We start from the raw sequence: 24714 nt of genomic DNA on the forward strand, positions 1-24714 counted from the left end.
AGACTTGACATACTCCTTTCCCAATTTAGAACCAGTCCACTGTTCCATGTCTGGTTCTAACTATTGCTTCTTGACCTGCATACAGATTTCTCAGGAGGCAGGTAAGGTAGTCTCATATTCTCATGTCTTTAAGAATTTTCCACAGTTTTTTGTGACCCATACAGTCAAAGGCTTTAGAATAGTCAATGAAGCAGAAATAGATGTTTTTTAAATAGATGTTTTTTTTCTGGAATTCTCTTGCTTTTTCTATGATCCAACAGATGTTGGCATTTTGATAAAAGGCAAGCTAAAGATAAAATGTATAGTAAGGTACATAGTAAGATACACATGTATTTTCCTAAAATATGTTTTATGTTATGTATATGCTAAGTCACTTCAGTAGTGTCCGATTCTTTTTGACCCTATGGACCATAACTTGCCAAGATCCTCTGTCCACAGGATTCTCCAGGAAAAAATACTGGAGTGGGTTATCATTTCCTCCTCTAGGGGATCTTCCCATCCGAAGAATCAAACACATGTCTCTTATATCTCCTGCATTGGCAGGTGGGCTCTTTACCACTAGCACCCTGGGAAGCTCTCTAAAATCACAGAACTATCTACAAAAGCAGGCTTCTTGTCAGAACACTCTTGGCTGCAGAAGCAGACACACACACAGGCATGCCAGCTCTGCACACCGCTCTACCACCACACATGTGTGGGCACTCAATCCCTGCTCCAAGGAGGACCAGCCTGACCAGCTCATGGGAAGACCTGGTGAACATTGCAGGAGTGGGGTCTCCTAACATAAGAAAACCTTCCTTACATATATACAAGTCAGGATGCATGTCCTGGGGAAAGGACATGCATCCTGACTTGTATATATGTATGTTAGGAAGGTTTTCCTCCAGAATATTTATATCTGCATGGTAGACTCCTTGATGAATTCACTGTCTTAGTTATCTCTTTAATATTACAAATATTTCTTTTAATAAATATCTAATGCAAGTAAAACAACACAACAAGTTATATTTACTTGGGACAAATATGATTAAGGAAATCAAAACAAAGAAAAACTGAGAGTAAGAAAAATAATGAAGACAGGTGAGGTTAATTTTTCAAAGATATTCAGTGCACACCCTTAACATTAATTCCATAAGTTTCTCCATTCACTCATTCATGTGTTCATTCATTTATGCAACTTTTATTAAGCATCTACTGATTTCCAGGTTTAACTTGGTTGCTGAACATTAAAATAGAGACATTCATTTAGTCAAACTGTATTATTTCAGCAACTATTTATGATATATCTACAGAGGTATCAGGGATTGTTCTAGATATCGAAATATATTACCTTATAGTATTTCACAGAGAAGAGGGATTGGAAAAGATATGTCTAGAAAACTATGGAACCAGACAGGTGGAGCAACCAGCTAATCTACAGTACTGAATGGCAAGCCTTGCAAGAAATGCTATTTGGGCTGAACTACAAAAGAGAATAAGTCATCTGGACAAAGAAGGGGAGAAAGGAACTCTGGAGCTCTAGTTATAGATATACATATATGGGCTTCCCTGGTGGCTCAGCAGGAAGGAACCTGCCTGTCAATGCAGGAGACATGGGTTCAATCCCTAGGTTGGGAAGATCTCTTGGGAAAGGAAATGGCAACCCACTCCAGTATTCTTGCCTAGGAAGTCCCACGGACAGAGGAGCCTGGCAGGCTACAGTCCATGAGGTCTCAGGAGTTGGACACAACTTAGCAACTAAACCACCATCACCATATATATGTGAGCATGTGTGCATGCTTAGTCACTTCATTGTGTCGGACTCTGTGTGACCCTATGGACTATATAGCCCATCAGGCTCCTCAGTCCATGGGATTCTCCAGGCAAGAAAACAGAGGTGGGCTGCCTGTACCCTCCTCCAGATGATCTTCCCGACCCAGGGATCAAACTCGCATCTCCTTCATTGCAGGCAGATTCTTTACTGCTGAGCCATCAGGGAAGTGCATGCGTGCACACACATGTGCACGTGCGCACGCGCACACACACACACACACACACACATTTTTGATGTCTTTATGCAGTTATGGGTATAAGGCATCCTGATATGAGTGAGAAAAGACTAATTATTTATCCATGCATCTAACCCATTAGATCTTATATGTGATTATATGTGACTGATGGTGCAAGAAATGGTGAGAATAAAAGGGATTCTTTTTAAGCTACCACTAGGTTTATCACCATTCATTCACTCAGTATCAATTAGGAAATACAAAGAGAGGCCAAATTCTGAGCAAACAGCTAACTGCTTTGAGCTGACTTTCAAACCTTAAAACATTAAATAATTATTCTAGAGGTACACATGCCATAAACTTATGTACTTTCAAAATAAAAGATGTGATAAGAACACCAAAATCATACACACCATAGACAAAAAAAAATGATGCAAATTTCAGTCCAGCAAGAAAACATGATGACTTATATGCACTACATATTTTACAGTCAAACCTGAAGTTACAGCTCCCAGATAAGCAATGTCTGAGGAGTTAAAGAGAAAATATCTTGGTTTGGATAAAAATTTGGACGTAAATGAATTTAAAAATCAATAGATCTACTCATAATAGAGACCTGCAAGTATCCACTTATTTGATCAACATGTATTTGCTATCTGCTTGTAATGTGCAGAGTTTCCCTTGCAGCTCAGACAGTAAAAAACATGCCTGCGATGTGAGAGACCTGGGTTCTGTCCCTGGGTTGGGAAGATCCTCTGGAGGAGGTAATGGCAACCCACTTCGGTATTCTTGCTGGAGAGTTCCCATGGACAGAGGAGCCTTGAGGGCTATACAGTTCATGGGGCTGCAGAGTCGGACATGACTGAGCGACTGAGCACACACACAGTGTGCATGTTTTCACAACCCCCTCCCACTATGCTACAATACTGATGAAAGTAGAAAGAAGAAATGGAGACAGGACTTAAAAGACTTATGACATACCGACTGAAGGTAACTACTGAAGTCACTGACACATAATTTTCTATTTACATGTTCAAGAAATCTGCTTCTCCCATTAACACTCTAAGGTGATTTAGAAGGGCATATCTTTATAGGCACCTTTGTTTTCCAAGGATTAAAAATAGCGCCTGGCACATAGTGAGCACTCAGAAAATATCTATTAAATGAGGTAATTATATTAGTCCAATAGAATCCTTAAGAAATAGATCTTGAATTCTAAAAAGTGAAATTACTTAAAGTTATAAAATTAAGTAATGTCAGAATTCAGTTAGAAATCTGGATTCCAAAGATGTGTCCTTTCCATCAAAAAAGATGATTTCTTTGGTCCAGTGACCACGTAAAAGAAAACTTTTCTTTGGTCCATGTAAAAGAATACTTTTTCAACTCAAATGAACTATCACCACATTTCTATGCAGACATATGGTATCAGAAAGGAAGCCAAGTTAACAGTTGACAATATTTTGTTTAATATATCAAAATATTGAGATTCTGAGTAAGTTTTCTTCCTCCTTTCAGGAATTTTTTTTTTTTCAATCCTCCTCAAGTAAGGATTAATTTTTCACCTTGGTCCATAGTTTACAAAGTACAGCCCTGGAGCCTATTATACAGAGTGAAGTAAGCCAGAAAGAAAAACACCAATACAGTATACTAACGCATATATATGGAATTTAGAAAGATGGTAACAACCCTGTATGCGAGATAGCAAGAGACACGGATGTATAGAACAGTCTTTTGGACTCTGTGGGAGAGGGAGGGGGGGATGATTTGGAAGAATGGCATTAAAACATGTATAATATCATATAAGAAACGAATCGCCAGTCCAGGTTCAATGCAGGATACAGGAAGCTTGGGGCTGGTGCACTGGGATGACCCAGAGGGATGGTATGGGGAGGGCGGTGGGAGGGGGGTTCAGGATGGGGAACACATGTACACCCGTGGTGGATGCATGTTGATGTATGGCAAAACCAATACAATATTGTAAAGTAAAAAAAAAGAAAAAACAAAGTACAGCCCTGATGTAAAATACAAACACGAGATCCTACTACAGTCACCCAGCATGCCTGTGTGCTCAGTCACTTCAGTTCTATCGGAGTCTCTGCGACACTATGGACGTAACCCACCAGTTTCCTCTATTCATGGGATTCTCCAAGCAAGAATACTCCAGTGGGTTGCCACGCCCTCCTCCAAGGGATCCTCCCAAACCAGGGACCCAACTCCTGTCTCCTGTGTCTCCTGCATTACAAGCAGATACTTTACCCACTGAGCCAGGTGGGAAGCCCACAGTCACCCAGCAGCCATCCTCAAAAGTTCTGTCTTCAGTAACAAAACTTGCTATAGTCTTTCCAGTATTCTTTGGTATAGTCTATTTTCTCAAGTGCAAATGCCTTCTGCAGTCTACCTAAAACCTGTGTCCATTTTCAAAGACTTCAACTAGGTAACACTTCCTGGCTAAATTAATTCTAGTACTCCATCCACATCCATGCACGTATGCACTCATTCCTTCAAAACGAGTTTTATGAAAAACACCAATTTTAAACCCCAATTATTTATTCGTTTACTCTTTGGAAACAAAAAAATTAGTCTTCCCCCATTAGCCTGTGAGCTTCGGTAATGAAGTTAGTATGTCTTATATCTCATCTCTATGGAGAAGGCGATGGCACCCCACTCCAGTACTCTTGCCTGGAAAATCCCATGGAGGGAGGAGCCTGGTAGGCTGCAGTCCCTGGGGTCGCTAAGAGTCGGACACGACTGAGCGACTTCACTTTCACTTTTCACTTTCATGTATTGGAGAAGGCAATGGCAACCCACTCCAGTGTTCTTGCTTGGAGAATCCCAAGGACGGGGGAGCCTGGTGGGCTGCCATCTATGGGGTCGCACAGAGTCGGACACGATTGAAGCGACTTAGCTTAGCTTAGCTTATATCTCATCCCTATAGTCATTTTATTTAAAATGTTTGTTGAACACATCCAAAATGAATTAATAATGTCGTGCCCTGAAGAAATGAACGGATCTCCACAAGCAAGATGTCAAGACCCCTTGCAGACTAATCTTAATTTCACTCACTCTCCCATGGTCCTGGTCGGATACGGGACATGGCGAAGGTGCGGTGGGCGGTTACCACGAGGTGCTGGGGGCGTGGCCCCGCAGCATCGCTCCGCCCCTGCCGCTCTTACTCTCTTCGTCGGCTCCGCCAGCAAGGAGAGAGGGCGTGGTCTCGGAGCCTCCTCCATTCTGGATCGAGCCGGAGGGATGTTGCCTGCTCAGGAGGAAGCCGACAGGACGGTGTTTGTGGGAAATTTAGAGGCTCGAGTGCGGGAAGAAATTCTTTACGAGCTGTTCCTTCAGGTACAGTCGGCAGGGAAGGGGTATCAGAGGGGCGGAGCGCGTCGAGCCGGAAGCGCAGCAGGAGGGGCGGGGCGCACCTGAATCACCCGGAGTCCGGCTCCCTTTCCCTCCGCATCCTTTGCTCTGGTTTTAATTTAGTTCCGCTTTGGCTCAGCTGTCTCCAGGTTAGCAAGTGGGTAGTCCGGTGTTCTTGCCTGGAGAATCCCAGGGACGGGGGAGCCTGGTGGGCAGCCGTCTATGGGGTTGCACAGAGTCGGACACGACTGAAGCGACTTAGCAGCAGCAGTGAAGTGACAAAAAGTGCGCCTCATTCCCTGCCCTTCCCCTTCCCATCCCCACTGCAGAGTCCTGGGGTGTGCAGTGACGAGGATACCCCTAACCCCCAACCCTGAGTCAGAGCTTTGCAGAGGCTGCCTGGGCCTTGGTGTGCTCAGGCAAAACAGAAAACAGCTCTGTCACTGTCTTCCTTCAGATAATAAGCACCCTGACGCCCTACATCCCGCGAAATGAGAAGAATATATTTTAAAATGCTTCCCGTATACGTTACTTACTCTCCCAAGCCCTTTTATACAAGAGATGATTTTACTCCAGAATAAATGAGATTTCCGCATAATTTGGGCAGCCAAATCATGACTGAGACCGATTGATACCCTGACTGCTGCTGCTGCTGCTAAGTCGCTTCAGTCGTGTCCGACTCTGTGGGACCCCATAGATGGCAGCCCACCAGGCTCCCCCGTCCCTGGGATTCTCCAGGCAAGAACACTGGAGTGGGTTGCCATTTCCTTCTCCAGTACCCTGACTAGTTCCCTTTATTTCATACCAAGAGGGTCTTAGGAAAACTTTTTCAGACCTGATAACTTATGTCTCCTGTATACACCTACTGTATACACATAGATCTTACATGCTAAAGAGATATCCACATTCAGCCGTTCATTTAACCGTTTAATGATCAATAATTACAATGACAGTAAGTAAGGTGCTAGGCATACACATTTGAGACAGTCCTTGGCCTTTCTAAAAGGAGAAATTTAAAATTAATTATCATGTTTTAAAATAATGTGCAAAAAGAGGGACATTTAGTACAGCAAAGTTGTTTCAAGTGTGAATTCTGATATCTGCAGTGTGATTTTGGCCAAGAACATAAATAGCTCAGCACCACAGTTTCCTCAAATGTCAGTGGGAGTCATAGTAGCTACAGTATGATGTGGTGTGAAGATTGAGTAAACTCATCCAGATCAGACAGAACTGAACCTGGTACTTCCTAAGTGTTTGCTGCTGCTGCTACTGCTGAACAATACTACTATTACTATTAATAATAGTACTGATGCTTATATCAAGAGAAATCAAAAGTGACTTTCCTCTATCAGAATAAGAGCAAGTTCCAAGGGAGACAATAGCAAAACTAAATTCTAAGGGCTAAGCATGAGTATCAGAGGTGAAAGGGGTTCTTTATGTAGTTTCTGAAAGGCTCTTCATTTGTGTTTGAACTAAATTGCCCCTCTATTAATTATGAAGTGGAAGTGTTAGTTGCTCAGTCCTGTCCGACTCTTTGCAGCACCATAGAGGGTAGCCCGAGAGGCTCCTCTGTCCATAGGATTCTCCAGGCAAGAAAACTGGAGTGGGTTGACATTTCCTTCTCCAGGGGATCTTCCCAACCCAGGGATCAAACCTGGGTCTCTTGCATTGCAGACAGACTCTACCATCTGAGCCACCAACAGATGCACACAATTTGATAGAATTTTCTGCAGGAACACACTTTCATTTCCTGGACATAAAACATTACTTGAAAAATATTGTGGATTTTAAGGCTTTAATGCTTATTCTTCTAACTTGCCATCCTTTTAAACCTGCCATTTTTAATCTACTCTAATACTTGTCTTTTCCTGCAGTTATTTTTCATCCTAGTATTATTTGGAATTTATCATTCTAACTTAAAAAAAAAAAAAAGAAGGAAAGAAGAAGAGGAGGGATGGAGGGAGGTAGAAAGAAAATTTATAGTTCTTTTTCTCCAGAAAGCTTCTCTCATGTTGAGCCAACAAAAAAGAGGGGGGCGGGAATGATGAGGTCATGGGATGGATAGACCTGTATGCCCCCATGCACATATGTTATTTCTAGTCAATAGAAACTGGATCTGTACCAGTTGTATGTGAAACTACAAGATACATTAGATAGATTGATAGTCTCATTTTTTTTAATAATTTCTAGCTAAATATTCATCTGTATTAGATCATGCAGCAAAGCATTTGTTTTTATTTTTGCCTATGCTCTCCTGTATTCTGGGAGGATTTACTAAAGTGAGGTGTCTTTTAGAAAGGCTTCAACCCAGAAAAACTTAGCAAATCTTTGACAACTGGCAGCACTATTTATGTGTTTGACTCTGGTTTAAAAGTACTGAAAACTTATGATGTGGTTTTTACTACCAGCAAGTCTTCTTGTTAAATATCATCTTTTAAAATGCATGGGTATATTTTTGAATTTGTAAAATTCAAAGCATATAAGCATATTTTGTCCATTTGTGATTTCATATATTTAATATCACTTGTGGAGAAACACTGATTAAAATTGATTTGTTTTATTACTATTTGGTTCTCCTTGTTACTGCTGCTGCTGCTGCTAAGTCTCTTCAGTCATGTCCAACTCTGTGCAACCCCATGGACTGCAGCCTACCAGGCTTTTCTGTCCATGGGATTCTCCAGGCAAGAACACTGGAGTGGGTTGCCATTTCCTTCTCCAATGCATGAAAGTGGAAAGTGAAAGGGAAGTCGCTCAGTCGTGTCTGACTCTTAGCGACCCCATGAACTGCAGCATACCAGGCTCCTCCATCCATGGGATTTTCCAGGCAACAGTACTGGAGTGGGGTGCCATTGCCTTCTCCACTCCTTGTTACTAGTTTCTTTCAAATTTCTGATGATCCTTGGAAGAGTGAAAATCAGGTTTAGTATCTTTGTACTTTTAACCAAGAAATCTGGGCCATGAAGATCCAGAGAAGAAAATAGCAACCCACTCCAGTATTCTTGCCTGAAAAATCCCATGGACAGAGGAGCCTGGTGGACTATAATCCAAAGGATCACAGTCTCACAACTGAGAGACGAATCACAGCACAGTACAGAGATCTCAAGGGGAAAGATAATGAATTTAGGTTCAAATGTGTTGAGTTTGAAGTATAATCACATGGAGCTCTCAAGGAGACTGTCTGCATGAAGGAGGCATGAGTGGGAAAAAAACAGATTCGTTGATAAGGTGGTTCTTGAAGCCAGAAGGGAGGATGAGCTATTCCCTGGAAAAGTAGAGAATAAAGAAAGAAAGATTGAATCTTAAATACAGTATCATTTTAAAGATGGTAATTAACATTTTTCTTTAGATTAAAAACAATTCCTTAATATACTTATCCAACTCAACAGAGAAAAGCAATCAGTCATTAAAGAGCAATGAATAAGTATGAGCCATCTACCTTTAAATCTATATGAGGCTTGGTAAGTACTTCCTGTAATCATGGTCATGATGGAAATGTGACATTTGAGGGTGTAATTAGCACTCTTTTACAATATTTGACTCTGATTTTGTACTCTGTATTGCTAATTACAGGTTTTAATCACAATAAAATCTGAATATTTTCAATTTTATTTTATCTTATTTTAATAATATACCATGGAATAATATTCCCCAGTTGTTAGACTTAGACCTTTACTAATTTTTCATTCTTACAGATAGTGTACCTAATTAAAAGTCTTAAACATATTAAAACACTTTTCCCTTTGAGAATATTTACCAAATGGGCTTACCATATTAAAATACAGTTTCTGTATAAATCAGAAATTTAATTTCTCTTGTGAAAATGTTTTAATCTTGTCAGAAAAAAAAAAATAGGCTTTGATGTGATGTTACCAGTTTCTTTCAGTTCAGTTCAGTCACTCAGTCGTGTCCGACTCTTTGTGACTCCATGAATTGCAGCACGCCAGGCCTCCCCGTCCATCACCAACTCCAAGATTTCACTCAAACTCACGTCCATCGAGTCGGTGATGCCATCCAGCCATCTCATCATCTGTCGTCCCCTTCTCCTCCTGCCCCCAATCCCTCCCAGCATCAGAGTCTTTTCCAATAAGTCAACTCTTCACAGGAGGTGGCCAAAGTACTGGAGTTGCTTTATGGTAACATAAACCCAACATCTCAAGGAATGCTGGGTTTATCATTTCAATTATTTTTGAGTTAAACATGGTCTATATGTGTGGAGGCAAAGTAGTATTTTAATCTTAGATTTAAATGCACTCTAAATTGTTTTGTTAGGCCTATCTTTCAAGATTTGGAACTATTACCTAAAATTTCCTGACCTTAACAACATAAGTGTTTTTTGATGAGCCAGAAAATGCCAAGAAAGTGTGATGAAGTATGATATTTATTGTTAGGAAAATACATGATCAAAAGAACTATGTAAAGCTGTTATTGCTAACAGATTTGGAATTTTAGCCTAAATTGAATATAGTTGATTTTCTGTGTGTAAAAAAATCTTTAGATTTATGACAAAATAATTTTTAAGTTTCTTGCAGGCTGGGCCATTAACCAAAGTGACTATATGCAAAGACAGAGAAGGAAAGCCGAAATCTTTTGGATTTGTCTGCTTTAAACACCCAGAATCGGTGTCTTATGCCATAGCTTTGCTGAATGGAATTCGTTTATATGGAAGACCAATTAATGTGCAGTATCGATTTGGTAGGTTGTCTCACTGATGAAATCTTCAAAGTGTGTTTTGTTTGTGGTGTTGTTCCCAGAGGTGTAAACTTTTTTTTTTTTCTCCTATGTTTTTTATGTTATAGCCTAAGACCAAAAAAGTGCTCCTGCAGCCTCTTAAAATTTCTCAGAACACATTCATAATGTTACGTAATTAGTTAATACAACCAATGACATTGCCAAATCCATAGCATCATTTCTATATTAAAATTTAAAGTGGTCTCTTTTAATGTCAGCCAGAAAATAGCCATGATGGTTGCTATTGGCTGTTAAAAATTAAACAAATCTAAGTGAACTGGGGATACCCAACTCTAGCTTTTATGAACCAAGGCTATTTGCTGATCTTCCTGTCAATGGTATCAAATATCTACCATTTGGAAGACAGGGTGGGTGCCTTAGTCTTTGTCCTGGGTTTACCATGTTATACATATCACCCTGGATCTGAGCCCTGTAAAAGCAGCTGGCCAAAGGCTGAGCCTTCATAGCCACAGAGAAAAGCTTCCTAACATGAATGGCCTCAAACAACTTCTCCTGTGTTCTTCGTCTCAAACAACACATCAACACTGTTCATCATTGATTAGATGTCCAGAGAACATGGCACTATTACTCTAGCCCTTTTATAGTTTGAGGGACTCATAGAGGCAGTGCTTATACTTATGTTGTGGTGCTTATGGTACTTATGTTCCTTCCCTCCTCAATGATTCAGGTTTATGAATGTACCCCTTGTTTGGTTCTTATGCTTCTCGCTGTACTAAAAAAGACATAAGAATAAGAAAACACTGTTGTCTTGTTGCAAAAGAAAAGGGCCACTTCACATTTCATTTGATTTTGTCTTAACAAAGATAATTAGTTGGCTGCATCATGCTCTCAAGTACCATCCGATTAACTCATACCGACAGTAAAACAGGCCAGGCCGTGTCGTGTCCTGACACGTCCCCAGCCAGCTGCTCAGTGGCCTCTGTCAGGTTACTTTTACATTTGTCAGTGCAGTTTAGAGAACTCATGCCTTCCACACAGAAGGCGAATAACACTGATCATTTGCCATCTTTAGTTTACAGGTATGTATTAGCAAGCAGCATTATATACTTTGTATGGCCCCATGTCAGCCTAATTCTTTTTTCTACAGTCATTGCTTTGGACAAAGCTTGGTTATAATTCACGCTCTTATACGTGATATAAACAACCCTGTAAGTAGTACTTGGGAGGTCAGAAACATCTTGTGTATTTTATATGGAGTTTTTGAAAATGGCTTAATGTGAGAACTCCAAAAAGATGTACCTTGAAATAATCTGTTATTCTTTTTCTTTTGAAGGGAGCTCTCACTCTTGTGAACCTGCTAACCAAAGTTTTGAAAGCTGTGTTAAGATAAATTCACACAGCTACAGGTAATTAAAAATATTTCTTTTTTCATAACGGTAAGGCAAATAAATATGGTCTTAATACCAGGAAGGGTTTTCATATATTCTATAAAACATTTCTATTTAGACATAGGTTAATATTAAAGAGTTCATTTTTCCTGAAGGCATGAAAAGTGACAAAGTATTTTCATTTAAAATTCAGTCAGAGATGCGGAAGTGCAGGAGGTGCCTGGAGTCGGTTCAGTTACAGGATTTCTGGCCTAGCCAGGCGAAATTAAAAAAATAAAAAAATAAAAAAATAAATAAATAAAATTCAGTCAATATTTTCTGCAGTAGGTGGGAGAGATTTATATTTGTAGCATTGTTTATAGATTACCGTGTACTTTTCATTACTGTGAAATCACTTAAGTGTGCAAAGTCTCACTGTGATGGATCATAGAAATACTGTTATCCATATTTTATACTTGAATAAATATAGAGATGCAAAAGTTAACTAATTGCCAAGGGCACAAAGATGAAAAGGTGATAGTTTCTAGGCTTGAAATTAAGCATTTGAACATTAAGTCACTCTACTATTTATTTTACTAATTTTTAGAATTTCTCTATGGTAATTTTCAAAATATTCTCATATTTGATGTAGGCTTATTTCTTGATGCAACCATAGCCTGCAGGGATGCTCTCAGTTTAGCTATACCAAAGGTCATGGGACAGAAAGTCTCCCAAACCAGACTAAGGTGCTCAAATCACAGCATTTATTAAACCAATTTAAAAGATACAGTGAAAAGCAAAAGGAAAGCTTTGGGTATTGGATAATTTAACATTTGGACGCAAGGGACCCTACTAGCCGAGTTCTGGTTACACTGATATTCATACAACCTGTTTCTCTCTCTATTGCATCAGCCTTCTCCACTGATTGTGTGGTTATTAGCCCTAGAGTGGGCTTCCCAGGTGGCTCTAGTGGTAAAGAACCATCTCCCAGTGCAGGAGACTTAGGAGAGGCAGGTTCCATCCCTAGGTCAGGAAGATCCCCTGGAGAAGGCATGGCAACCCACTCCAATATTCTTGCCTGGAGAATCTCTGGACAGTCTACAAGCCTGGCAGGCTATAGTCCATCAGATCAGATCAGATCAGTCACTCAGTTGTGTCTGACTTTTTGCGACCCCATGAATCGCAGCATGCCAGGCCTCCCTGTCCATCACCAACTCCCGGAGTTCACTCAGACTCACGTCCATCGAGTCAGTGATGCCATCCAGCCATCTCATCCTCTGTCGTCCCCTTCTCCTCTTGCCCCCAATCCCTCCCAGCATCAGAGTCTTTTCCAATGAGTCAACTCTTCACATGAGGTGGCCAAAGTACTGGAGTTTCAGCTTTAGCATCATTCCTTCCAAAGAAATCCCAGGGCTGATCTCCTTCAGAATGGACTGGTTGGATCTCCTTGCAGTCCAAGGGACTCTCAAGAGTCTTCTCCAACACCACAGTTCAAAAGCATCAATTCTTCGGCGCTCAGCCTTCTTCACAGTCCAACTCTCACATCCATACATGACTACAGGAAAAACCATAGCCTTGACTAGATGAACCTTTGTTGGCAAAGTAATGTCTCTGCTTTTGAATATGCTCTCTAGGTTGGTCATAACTTTGCTTCCAAGGAGTAAGCATCTTTTAATTTCATGGCTGCAGTCACCATCTGCAGTGATTTTGGAGCCCCGAAAAATAAAGTCTGACACTGTTTCCACTGTTTCCCCATCTATTTCCCATGAAGTATTGGGACCAGATGCCATGATCTTTGTTTTCTGAATGTTGAGCTTTAAGCCAACTTTTTCACTCTCCAATTTCACTTTCATCAAGAGGCTTTTTAGTTCCTCTTCACTTTCTGCCGTAAGGGTGGTGTCATCTGCATATCTGAGGTTATTGATATTTCTCCCAGCAATCTAGATTCCAGCTTGTGTTTCTTCCAGTCCAGCGTTTCTCATGATGTACTCTGCGTATAAGTTAAATAAGCAGGGTGACAATATACAGCCTTGACGTACTCCTTTTCCTATTTGGAACCAGAAGGGTCACACAGAATCAGACACACCTGAAGCAACTTAGCAAGCATGCACGCACGAGCACTAGAGCTGAGGTTAGAGTAAGAGATTCCATTCAGATAGAAAGTTCCTAGAGCTAATCTCACTTACTTGCTTTCTCAAAGAGACAGAGGGGCAAATATACCTGGCCACAGAAGGAGCTACATACTCACAAGGTCTACCTGAGTTTCTTAGGCAGAGCAGACATAAGAACAGCATAACTTAGCCCAGTGGCACCATGATAATGACTTGGTCTTTCCTTCCCTTTCTACCCATGACTAACAGTCTTATTTGTTCCATCATATTTTCACTGAATCTATCCATGGCATCTCTTAACACATGCTAAATTATTTATTTTGAATATTTAATATATATTGTGAATTCTGCCTATGTCTTCCAAGTCACTTGCTTGTTCTAATTACAGTATCATCACTATCTCATAAATCTGTATTAGCTGAGTTCTACTAATGTTCATAGCCCCTGTTTCTCTCTGCTGCTGCATCAGATCCATCAGTGTATCTTTCATAAAGGCTACCATATTCTTTTCTTCTGAGTTTTATCCATGCTGGTTGTTTTCTTGTTTTCTGTAGCAGAACTGAATGTTCTCAAGTAAACTAACAGCATTGAACCTCCCATGCCTGCTAATTATATCTACCCTCCTAAGCATAGAAGAGTGACCTCTTAGGACTGGCAGTTACCCAGACTCATCTTTTGAAGAAGTACTGCGCCCCACGCATAACACAGTGTGCTCCACGTCCTCATTGTCCCCCACATTTCTAAATCAATGAAATCGGGACAAAGTAGGTCCTGAAATCAGACTATCTGAATCTGAATCCTGCCTCTGTCACTATATTAACAGTATAACCCTGGACAAATGATCACACTGTACCTCATATCTACAATGAGGACAATTATTGTCAAAGAGTCAAATTTTATAGTTTCAGGGTATTTAAAATGGCATATAGCAAGTATCCAGTGAGTACTTTCAGCAAATGTTGGCAGGAGGTGGTGGTGATTCACTTCCTTGGTATGAAAGGAACTGTGGACTCATGAATTGAGCCATTTAGGTTACATAAAAACTTCCCTTATTCTTCTAATGGGAAAAGATACCTCTTTTTCCTTATGAGTTTGGACAGAAACAAGGTATTGCTAGGTGTGGGGCAGAAGAGGACTAGATAAACAAGTAGAAGACAGCAGTAACTCATACATGTTCTACTTCTATTTGATATGCACTTCATTATCACAAATTCTAGGCTAAAAGATCAGAGACAGGTATATATTCCATACTACTCCACCTCACTGGTGATACCTTCTTCTTCTAGTGTGTGCTGCATTATAAAGGAAGGATGAGAAAAGGTCATAGTGTCCTAGAAGTGTTGTGCAGAGAATGCTGCTCTTCTCATACCCTCGTCTTTCACTAGTGTTCCTTGGAAATGTGTTTTTGTGCTTGTTATTACCTCTTATACTTTCTGCTTTTAGTAAATAGTTCCTGTATTAGTGTGCTTGTGTTAGTCACTCAGTTGTGTCGGACTCTTTGCAACCCCATGGACTATAGCCCTCCAGGCTTCCCTGTCCATGGGATTCTTCAGGAAAAAATACTGGAATGTGTTGCTATTCCCTTCTCCAGGAGATCTTTGCAACCCAAGAATCAAAACCTGGTCTCCAGCCTTGCAAGCAGATTCTTTACCGTCTCACCACCAGTGCTAGTTCAGTTCAGTTCAGTTCAGGTGCTCAGTCGTGTGCGATTCTTTGCAAGCCCATGGACTGAAGCACGCCAGGCTTCCCTGTCCATCACCAACTTCCGGAGCTTGCTCAAACTCATGTCCATCAAGTCAGTGATGCCTTCCAACCATCTCATCCTCTGTCGTCCCCTTCTCCTCCTGCCTTCAATCTTTCCCAGCATCAGGATCTTTTCCAATGAGTCAGTTCTTTGCATCAGGTAGCCAAAGTTTCAGCTTCAGCATCAGTCCTTCCAATGAATATTCAGGACTGATTTCCTTTAGGATGGACTGGTTCGATCTCCTTGCAGTCCAAGGGACACTCAAGAGTCTTCTCCAACACCACAGTTCAAAAGCATCAATTCTTTGGTGCTCAGCTTTCTTTATAGTCCAACTCTCACATCCATACATGACTACTGGAAAAACCATAGCTTTGACTATATGGACCTCTGTTGGCAAAGTAATGTCTCTACTTTTTAATATGCTATCTAGGTTGGTTATAGCTTTTCTTCCAAGGAGCAAGTGTCTTTTAATTTCATGGCTGCAGTCACCATCTGCAGTGATTTTTGAGTCCCAGAAAATAAAGTCAGTCACTGTTAACATTGTTTCCCCATCTGTTTCCCATGAAGTGATGGGACCAGAAGCCATGGTCTTAGATTTCTGAATGTTTAGTTTTAAACCAACTTTCTCTCTCTCCTCTTTCACTTTCATCCAGAGGCTTTTTAGTTGTTCTTCACTTTCTGCCATAAGGGTGGTGTCATCTGCATGTCTGAGGTTATTGATATTTCTCCTGGCAATTTGACTCCAGCTTGTGCTTCATCCAGCCCAGCATTTGTCATGATGTATTCTGCATATAAGTTAAATAAGCAGAATGACAATATACAGCCTTGACATACACCTTTCCCGATTAGGAGCCAGCCTGTTGTCCATGTACAGTTCTAACTGTTGCTTCTTGACCTACATATAGATTTCTCAGGAGGCAAGTAAGGTGGTCTGGTATTCCCATCTCTTTCAGAATTTTCCACAGTTTGTTGTGATCCAAACAGTCAAAGGCTTTGGCATAGTCAATAAAGCAGAAGTAGATGTTTTTCTGGAACTCTCTTGCTTTTTTGATAATCCAACAGATGTTGGCAACTTGATCTCTGGTTCCTCTGCCTTTTCTAAAACCAGCTTGAACATCTGGAAGTTCACTATTCATGTACTGTTGAATCCTGGATTGGAGAATTTTGAGCATTACTTTGCTAGCGTGTGAGATGAGTGCAATTGTATGGTAGTTTGAATATTCTTTGGTATTGCCTTTCTTACGGATTGGAATAAAAACTGACCTTTTCCAGTTCAATGGCCACTGCTGAGTTTTCCAAATTTGCTGGCATATTGAGTGCAGCGCTTTCACAGCAGATTTGAAATAGGTCAACTAGAATTCCATCACCTCCACTAGCTTTGTCTGTAGTGATGCTTCCTAAGGCCCACTTGACTTTGCATTCCAGGATGTCTGGCTGTAGGTAAGTGATCACACCATCGTGATTATCTGGGTCATGCAGATCTTTTTTGCATAGTTCTTATGTGTATTCTTGCCACCTCTTAATATCTTCTGCTTCTGCTAGGTCCATTCGACTTCTGTCATTTATTGTGCCCATCTTTGCATGAAATGTTCCCTTGGTATCTCTAACTTTCTTGAAGAGATCTCTAGTCTTTCCCATTCTATTATTCTCCTCTATTTCTTTGATCACTGATCACTGAGGAAGGCTTTCTCATCTCCCCTTGCTATTCTTTGGAACTCCACATTCGAATGGGTATATCTTTCCTTTTCTCCTTTGCCTTTAGCTTCTCAGTGCTAAAGCCACCATAAAAAGTATCACAAACGAAATTAAACACAGAAATGTATTGTCTCACAGCTCAAAATCCAAAATCAAGGTGTCTGCTAGAGTTCCTTTTGAGGGCGATGAGAAAGAATCTGTTCTGTGCCTCTGTCGTATATGCTGTGCTGTACTCGGTTGCTCAGTCATGTTTGACTCTGTGCAACCCCATAGACTGTAGCCCGCCAGGCTCCTCTGTCCATGGGATTCTCCAGGCAAGGACACTAGAGTGGGTTGCCATGTCCTCCTCCAGGGGATCTTCCCAACCCAGGGATTGAAACCAGTTCTCCCACATTACAGGTGGATTCTTTACCATTTGAACCACCAGGAAATCCAGTGCCTCTCTCATAGCTTCTTCCACTCATTTGTTGGCAATCATTGATATTCCTTGACATGTACAAGCATCACCCAATTCTCTGCCTTCATCTCCATATGATTTTCTCCCTGTGTGCATCTGTCTCCACAAGTTTCCCCTTTGACTATAATAAGGAAGGATGCCTGTTTAGCACCTCCTACTCCAGTATGACCTCCTCTTAGCTAATTACATCTGCAGCAACCTTATTTCCAAATAAGGTCACAGTTCAGTTCAGTTGCTCAGTCATGCCTGACTCTCTGCGACCCCATGGACTGCAGCACACCAGGCTTCCCTGTTGGGCCATCACCAGTAGGAGCTTGCTCAAACTCATGTCTGTTGAGTCAGTGATGCCATCCAACCATCTCATCCTCTGTCGTCCCCTTTTCCTCCTGCCTTCTATCTTTCCAGCATCAGGGTCTTTTCCAATGAGTCAGTTCTTCACATCAGGTGGCCAAAGTATTGGAGTTTCAACTTCAGCATCAGTACTTCCAATGAATATTCAGGACTGATTTTCTTTAGGATGGACTGGTTGGATCTCCTTGCAGTCCAAGGGACTCTCAAGAGTCTTCTCCAACACCACAGTTCAAAAGCATCAATTCTTTGGTGCTCAGCTTTCTTTTTAGCCTAACTCTCACATATAAGGTCACATTCTGAACTATTTGGTGTTAGGACTACAACATATAACTTTTGAGTTGACACAGTTCAACTTGTGACTTCCCAATTTACATGTGACTCCGCTATGGAGAAACATATGCACGCCCTGAAATTCTCATGGGAAAGATAGTGGTTTTAGAAATTTTGCAGCTATTTTTATAATGATGCTAATCTTACCACCTCTGCTACTGGGTCACATCTTCCCCAGTCTGTAACCTCACTGTGCTTTTTATCTTGTTTCTTTACTATCACTTACTGCAAATACATGTTCACGTCTCCTTGAACTTTGTCTCCAAATCAGTCTATTATATTTTCCCCTTCTTCTCACTGAAAAATTATCCTTCACATCTTTACTTCCTATTCACTTCTTAACCCCACTGTTGTTTGGAAGCTGTTCTTTGAACAGTTTGTTGTCAGGAATCTTCTGATCAATGATAGAGTAGCTCTAATGCTTATCCAGTTTACTCTAACAACCAACACTAAGTATTTCCTCGCTGAAACCCACTTCTCCACTGGCTTCTGTGATCCTGCTCTCACCATGAACCAACACCTATCCGTCTGACAGCTTCTTCTTGTTCTCCTGCCCTTGTCTTTGCCTCCATCTGCCTGTTTTAATTCACCCTTCCCACAGTAAACTTCCTGTCCTAAGATTAGCAGTATTAGTGTTAAAATTGTGGCATACTGTGGAGCAAGTAGAATGAAGACTAGCTATAATGAGGACTAGCTGAGAATCCAGCCAGTACATATAACATTGGGATTTACTAGAGATCTCCATAGATGCAAACATTACATATATAAATGAAATTTTTGGACACTTCTGATGTTAATCAGGGATTGTGCATGTGTGCAAAATCACTTCAGTCGTGTCTGTCTCTTTGCAACCCTGTGAACCACAACCCCCCAGGCTCCTCTGTCCATGGAATTCTCCAGGCAAGAATACTGAAGTGGGTTGCCATACCCTCCTCCGGGGGTTTTCCCAACCCAGAAATCAAACCCGAGTCTCTCACATCTTCTGCATTGGCAGGCAGGTTCTTTACCACTATCACCGTGTGGAAGAAATCAGCAAATATGTGTTCATGCTAATATCAGCAGCTTGTTTAACAAAGAGCATAATTTTTTTAGTTTAACAGTGAAAGTACCTTCAAAAATGAATTGAAAAAATTCCTATTTTTTCACCTATATTATTTGTAGAAGATTGAGTGTATGCTTGGTGATTATTATTGACTTACTTTGCTTTCTTCATATCTGAGTGTTCTATGCCTTTATACAACTATAACATTGATTAACATTTTCCTATCAGAAAGCCAAATGTGACTCTAAATATTAAGATTTCAGTATGTGGTAATTAATAAGACTTGAGATACTGCTATGTCACTACATTATCAGTGTAATATGTTTAAAGTTAATTTATCTTAATTGAGCTTTTAGAGAAGTTCTTTAATTATGAAGCTGTCTCTTTTTTTTTTTTTTCTAAGACTAGAGTACCTCTGTCCATAGGAATTTTAACTTCATATTACTTCTTCTTTTACCTCCCTCAAGAAATGAAGAAGCCATGGGCAGATCTTCCTTTTCCATGCAGTTCTCTCCAATTAATAATGCATCTTTATCTCAAGAATATTTTCTCTTTCAGAAGATGGTAAGTTTAATATGCCTTTGGTTGAAAATATAACATGATAATACAAACTATAAAGGATATGAAAACTGCTTGGAACTTAAGCTCAACTCTAAGCCTAGAGTGAAGGCAGAATATGCCTTGAGCACTGTGCCCCAGTGGCGATCTGCTCTTTTATCTGAAATTGATCATCTGAAATCCCATACATGTTATGTCCACAAACAGCCAGTGTATGAATGAAAAATGGCAGATGCAAGTGATAATGCACTGTGGTAAAATAAAATTTGAATCACTTGAATGACTATATTTTTAAAATTTAAAAGGTATGTTTCTAAAATTGAATACTGTTTAATGAAGCATTTTGATAGAATGTAGTCATCAGTCACCATATACTGCTTTTGTACATAGATTTTTATTTTAACTAAACACAAAGTTTCTCAATTGGTAGAGTAAACTACCTTATTTCCAAAGACTCTCAAAAATGTGGTTCTGGCCTAGAAATCACAGTGGTGGACTATATTGTTAAAGGGGAACTTAGGAAATGTTTTCTTCTAACTTCTCATTTTATACATAATAAAACTGAGGTTCAGAGATTAATCAGCAAGCCCAAGATTATACAATTTGTTAATGACAGCTGTGGGACTATAACACAGGTATTCTGATTAACACGAGATTTCTTACAAACATCCAACATACATATGATCTTCAGATTTTTCAAATAGCCATTTTCACTTTGTAAACATAATGAAAGTTGATAATTTTTGGAAAAAACTTCTTGGTCATACAGTCTGTGCTTAGTTGTTTCTGACTTGTTTATGACCCTGTGGACTGTAGCCCACCAGGCTTCCCTGTCCATGGGATTTCCCAGGCAAGAATACTGGAGTAGGTAGCCATTTCCTTCTCCAGAGGATCTTCCCAACCCAGGGATCAAACCCAAGTCTCCTGCATTACAGGCAGAATCTTTACCCACTGAGCCGTCAGGAAAGCCCTTTCCTTGTTTATGGTGAGATAGTAATAAACAGCCAGTTCTCATCTAAAACCATCAATATCTTCTTTGTGGCATTATTTTTCTCTTTGATGAGATGAGCCATACATACATACACATACGCACACACGAGAGCTTGTTTTCCCTATTAATCTTTTTTAATGGAAGTAAATAACTTTATGATCACGTTGTCCACAGTCTACTATTTATACTTCCATTCAAAAATATTAATAAGTATTAATGTTTCCCCATTCCGCATTACTGGTTACTAATTTTATTTTTTATTTTTAACTGGAGGAAAATTGCTTAAAAATGTTGTGTTGGTTTCTGCTACACAACAACGTGATCAGTCCTAAGTCTACACATACGCCCTCCCTCTTGAGCCTCTCTCCTGCCCACCGAATCCGAGCCCTCTAGGTCATCACAGAGCACTGAGGTGAACTCAGCTCCCTGTGTTTTGTAGCAGCTTCCCTCTAGCTGTCTGTGTGACACATGGTAATGTATTTTTTTCTATTATTACTCTCTCAATGCTACTCTCTCAATTTGTCCCACCCTCTCCTTCTTCTCCCATGTCCACAAGTCTGCCCTCTGTGTCTGTGTCTCTATTCCTGCCCTGCAAATAGGTCCTTAATCTACTTTAAATAGCTAGAAATTTGAGTTAATCTATCTTAAGAATTGACTGCGGTGCTGCAAAATATGGTGACTATCAGCCATCCATAAGGAGTGATTATTTTCATTTTACTTAATTTTAATTTAAGTTTAGGAACAGAAACTTGATGCAATTATTGCAAAACTTTGAAGTATGTTTGCAAAAAAAAAAATTGGGGTATGTATAGCTACTATTTCAACTAAATTTTATATAATCTAAATTCTGATTAAATATTTTCAATGAAAATTTAGTATCCAAATTGAATATGCTTTTGAATATAAGTATAAATATGTAAATATATAGGGCTTCCCTGGTAGCTCCCTTGGAGAAGGAAATGGCAACTCACTCCAGTATTCTTGCCTGGAAAACCCCATGGATGGAGGAGACTAGTAGGCTACACAGTCCCTGGGGTCGCAAAGAATCAGGCACGACTGAGCGACTTCACTTTCTTTCTTTCTTTCCCTGGTAGCTCAGTCAGTAAAGAATCTACCTGTAGTGCAGGAGACCTGGATTCAACCCCTGGGTTGGGAAGATCCCCTGGAAAAGGAAATTGCAGCCCACTCCAGTATTTTTGCCTGGGAAATCCTATGGACAGAGGAGCCTGGTGGGCTACCGTCCATGGGGTCACAAAAGTCAGACACAACTTAGCTACTAAACCACATCCATAAGTATAAAAGGCACAGCAGATTTTAAAGACTTAGTATAAAAAAGTAAAATATCTCATGAGTAATTTTTATATTGGTTACATGTTGAAATGACAATATTTTGGATATTTGGGAATAAAATATATTAGGGCTTTCCAAGTGACTCAGTGATAAATAATCCACCTGCCAATGCAGGAGACACAGGAGATATGGGTTCAATCCCTGAGTCAGGAAGAGCCCCTGGAGTAGGAAATGGCAACTCACTCCAGTATTCTTGCCTGGGAAATTCCATGGACAGAGAAGCCTGGTGGGCTACAGTCCATGGGATGGCAAAGAATCAGACACAACTGAGCAAATGAGCACACGCACAATATATATTATTTAAATTGCACCTGTTTCATTGTTATTTTCGTCCTGTGACTATTAGAAGATTTAAAACTACCCATGTGGCTTACATTATATTTCTTTAGGACAGCACTGATCTGTACTGTAGTACGCTATACACCAGCTGGAATCTTTGTTAATCGTTTAAAGAAACTACTGCATCCCTGTCCTTCTTACTGACACATGGTTTGGTTTGCTCATAGTTACTTGTATAATAAATGTAAACTCTTAACTTTGTCTTTTTTTTTCCTTTGTGGGCTTGCTTTGGTAGGTGAATATGTGTGGGTTTTTCCCACAGCAGTGGCCTACATATTACCCAGCACTGCAGCTTCCTTACTACGAGATGACAGCACCACTTCCTAACAGCACTTCTGCATCTTCCTCACTGAATCATGTTTCAGATCTGGAGGCTGGACCCAGCTCTTATGAATGGACTCAGCAGCAACCAAGTGACTCAGACCTTTATCAGACAAATAAACGAAAGAGGCAGAAACAAAGCAGTGATAGCGACAGTAGCACAGAAAACAGCAGAGGAAATGAATATAACCCAAAGTTCCAAAAGTGTAAGAAAAAACGATACTAGTATGTACATTCAAATGAAATGTATCTCTACTAGTCTTCATTCTGTTAAAAGAAAAATCTGTATTCTACTAAAGGACCAATTCCATGGCTTTCTTGTCTTCTTTGAAGTATATAGCAATATGCTGATTTGTATTTAATTTTTGTCTTGAATGACAAAAATCTTAAAAACAATATAATGTGCTTTTTGTATTTGTAATGGTGTTGTTAACAAGAAATACACTCTTGAGTTGTTATGTTTTAGTATCAGTGATGAACTTACACTAAACCATTAATCAAAAGTCACTGAGCACTCATGGAGAATGCACCATGATCGCCTATATTGTTGCCTGTAACCCGCAGCTGAAGTCAGAAGTGGAATGGTCAGTTTTCTGAATGAAACTAACACAAATCTTTGAGTTGTATGTTTTTCCTAAGAAGAAAGAATAAGCAGAGTTTAGTTTCCTTTATTACTAATACTTTTTTATGTCTAAATATCTTGTCTCAGCCTTACTCTCATACATATATACTTCGTATACAAGGATACACAACAGTGATACCAAAGGAAAGATGATTATCGTGTGGCTAGCTTTTGGTTCCTTCCCTTTTCATATGATTATATATAATTAGGAATACATGGCTCTTGACTTCTATTTATTAATTGTATTTTATAAAAATTAGTTGGCTATGTCAGTATTCATTGTCCACCTCTTTCGCCATCCAGGTTGGAAAGCATATATCAGACACATTTAGATCTTGATAATGAACAATAATTTCGGTAGAAAATTTCACTATTGTATGGTACTTAATGTTTATCGTAAAATCAGCTTTCCTACTTCTGGACCATTTATTTGCAGGGATAAACAGACTACATGTAAAATTAATGATTTATGTGGACAATCTTGTTAACTTTGTAGCTCATCATAAACTAGAATGCTGAAAATATTTATTTATTGAATCCAGTTGAAAGGATCACACACCTTCATTAGGAGCTAACCATCCAATTTTAACCATTCTTTGATATTTCTTTTGTGTATTGCATAGCACCTTATAGATATTTATTATTATTTAAAATAATAAAATATTTTTAGCAAAATTAGTAGCTGAATTTAACTTCTGGTTATGATTATACAATGCAATCATGTTTTAAATGTAAATATTAGTCTGTTTTGATCTGACAAATGTGAAAATGTAAATTCTGCTTAATGTAGCTTGATCTATAAAACTTCATATTGCTGAATATTCAAACTAAAAATGCTGACCTTTTTTTAAATTAACATTTTTGCAATTTAGAATCATACCAAAGGGAAAATATCTTTCTATGTAAATAGGAAGTGATATATATCTAAAACACATTAACTTCACCTCTGCACTTTCGTCAATTCTTAGACCTTGCAAATTTCCTAAGCCCCAGATTATTTCATTGTAATTGGCATTAAAGGAAATATATACACATAAGAAATATCTTAACAAGTACCAGATTAAGAAAATTATCTTGAAATATTGTTACATGAGTTAAAATCTTTGAACTGCAAGGAATTCTTGAAATTTCTTTCATCACAGGCTGGAATTATCTGGATATCAATTTTACCAAGTCAACCAACCAAAAGGCAAATTCACCTGTTTACACTGGTGTCTTCGTGACATAGCTCAGTTGGTAAAGAATCTGCCTGCAATGCAGGAGACCCCTATTTCCTGGTTGACAACAGTCATATGAACGACGACTACCTTATGTTTTAAAGTCAGTTTTTTAAAATCCTCTCATAATTATTGTAAAGAAAGGGAAGTTAAAGCAGGTGGTTAGGTGGTCAAGAGATTTT

The 24714-nt window shown here is 39.6% G+C and overlaps 2 protein-coding genes across 2 annotated transcripts in view; one reads left to right on the forward strand and one right to left on the reverse strand.

Moving 5' to 3' along the window:
- LIPI (lipase I) overlaps positions 1–5421 on the reverse strand; it is an 83088-nt gene extending 77667 nt beyond the window's left edge. The window contains exon 1 of the mRNA XM_086411693.1: positions 5052–5421. Within this exon, the coding sequence (XP_086267819.1) occupies positions 5052–5082 (31 nt within the window). The 5' untranslated portion in view covers positions 5083–5421. The remainder of the gene's footprint in view (positions 1–5051) is intronic.
- Positions 3513–24149, forward strand: RBM11 (RNA binding motif protein 11). Its single transcript, XM_086411687.1, has 5 exons — positions 3513–5333; positions 9878–10040; positions 11371–11443; positions 19602–19698; positions 22608–24149. Exons 1-5 carry the CDS (start codon positions 4938–4940, stop codon positions 22917–22919), a joined length of 1041 nt encoding a protein of 346 aa, XP_086267813.1. The 5' UTR covers positions 3513–4937; the 3' UTR covers positions 22920–24149.
- The last annotated feature ends 565 nt before the right edge of the window (positions 24150–24714 follow it).

Source organism: Bos grunniens, chromosome 1 (assembly GCF_055505025.1).
Source record: "Bos grunniens cultivar Pamir isolate PY7600 chromosome 1, Bosgru_T2T1.0, whole genome shotgun sequence".
NCBI classification, from domain to species: domain Eukaryota; kingdom Metazoa; phylum Chordata; class Mammalia; order Artiodactyla; family Bovidae; genus Bos; species Bos grunniens.

Bases quoted from the DNA above. Each gene is read 5' to 3' on its own strand.
- RBM11 (XM_086411687.1), top strand. From the start codon at position 4,938: ATGTTTGTTGAACACATCCAAAATGAATTAATAATGTCGTGCCCTGAA. The intron at 10,041-11,370 runs GTAGGTTGTCTC...TTTCTTTTGAAG, and splicing joins TAATGTGCAGTATCGATTTG to GGAGCTCTCACTCTTGTGAA. The intron at 19,699-22,607 runs GTAAGTTTAATA...TTGCTTTGGTAG, and splicing joins ATTTTCTCTTTCAGAAGATG to GTGAATATGTGTGGGTTTTT.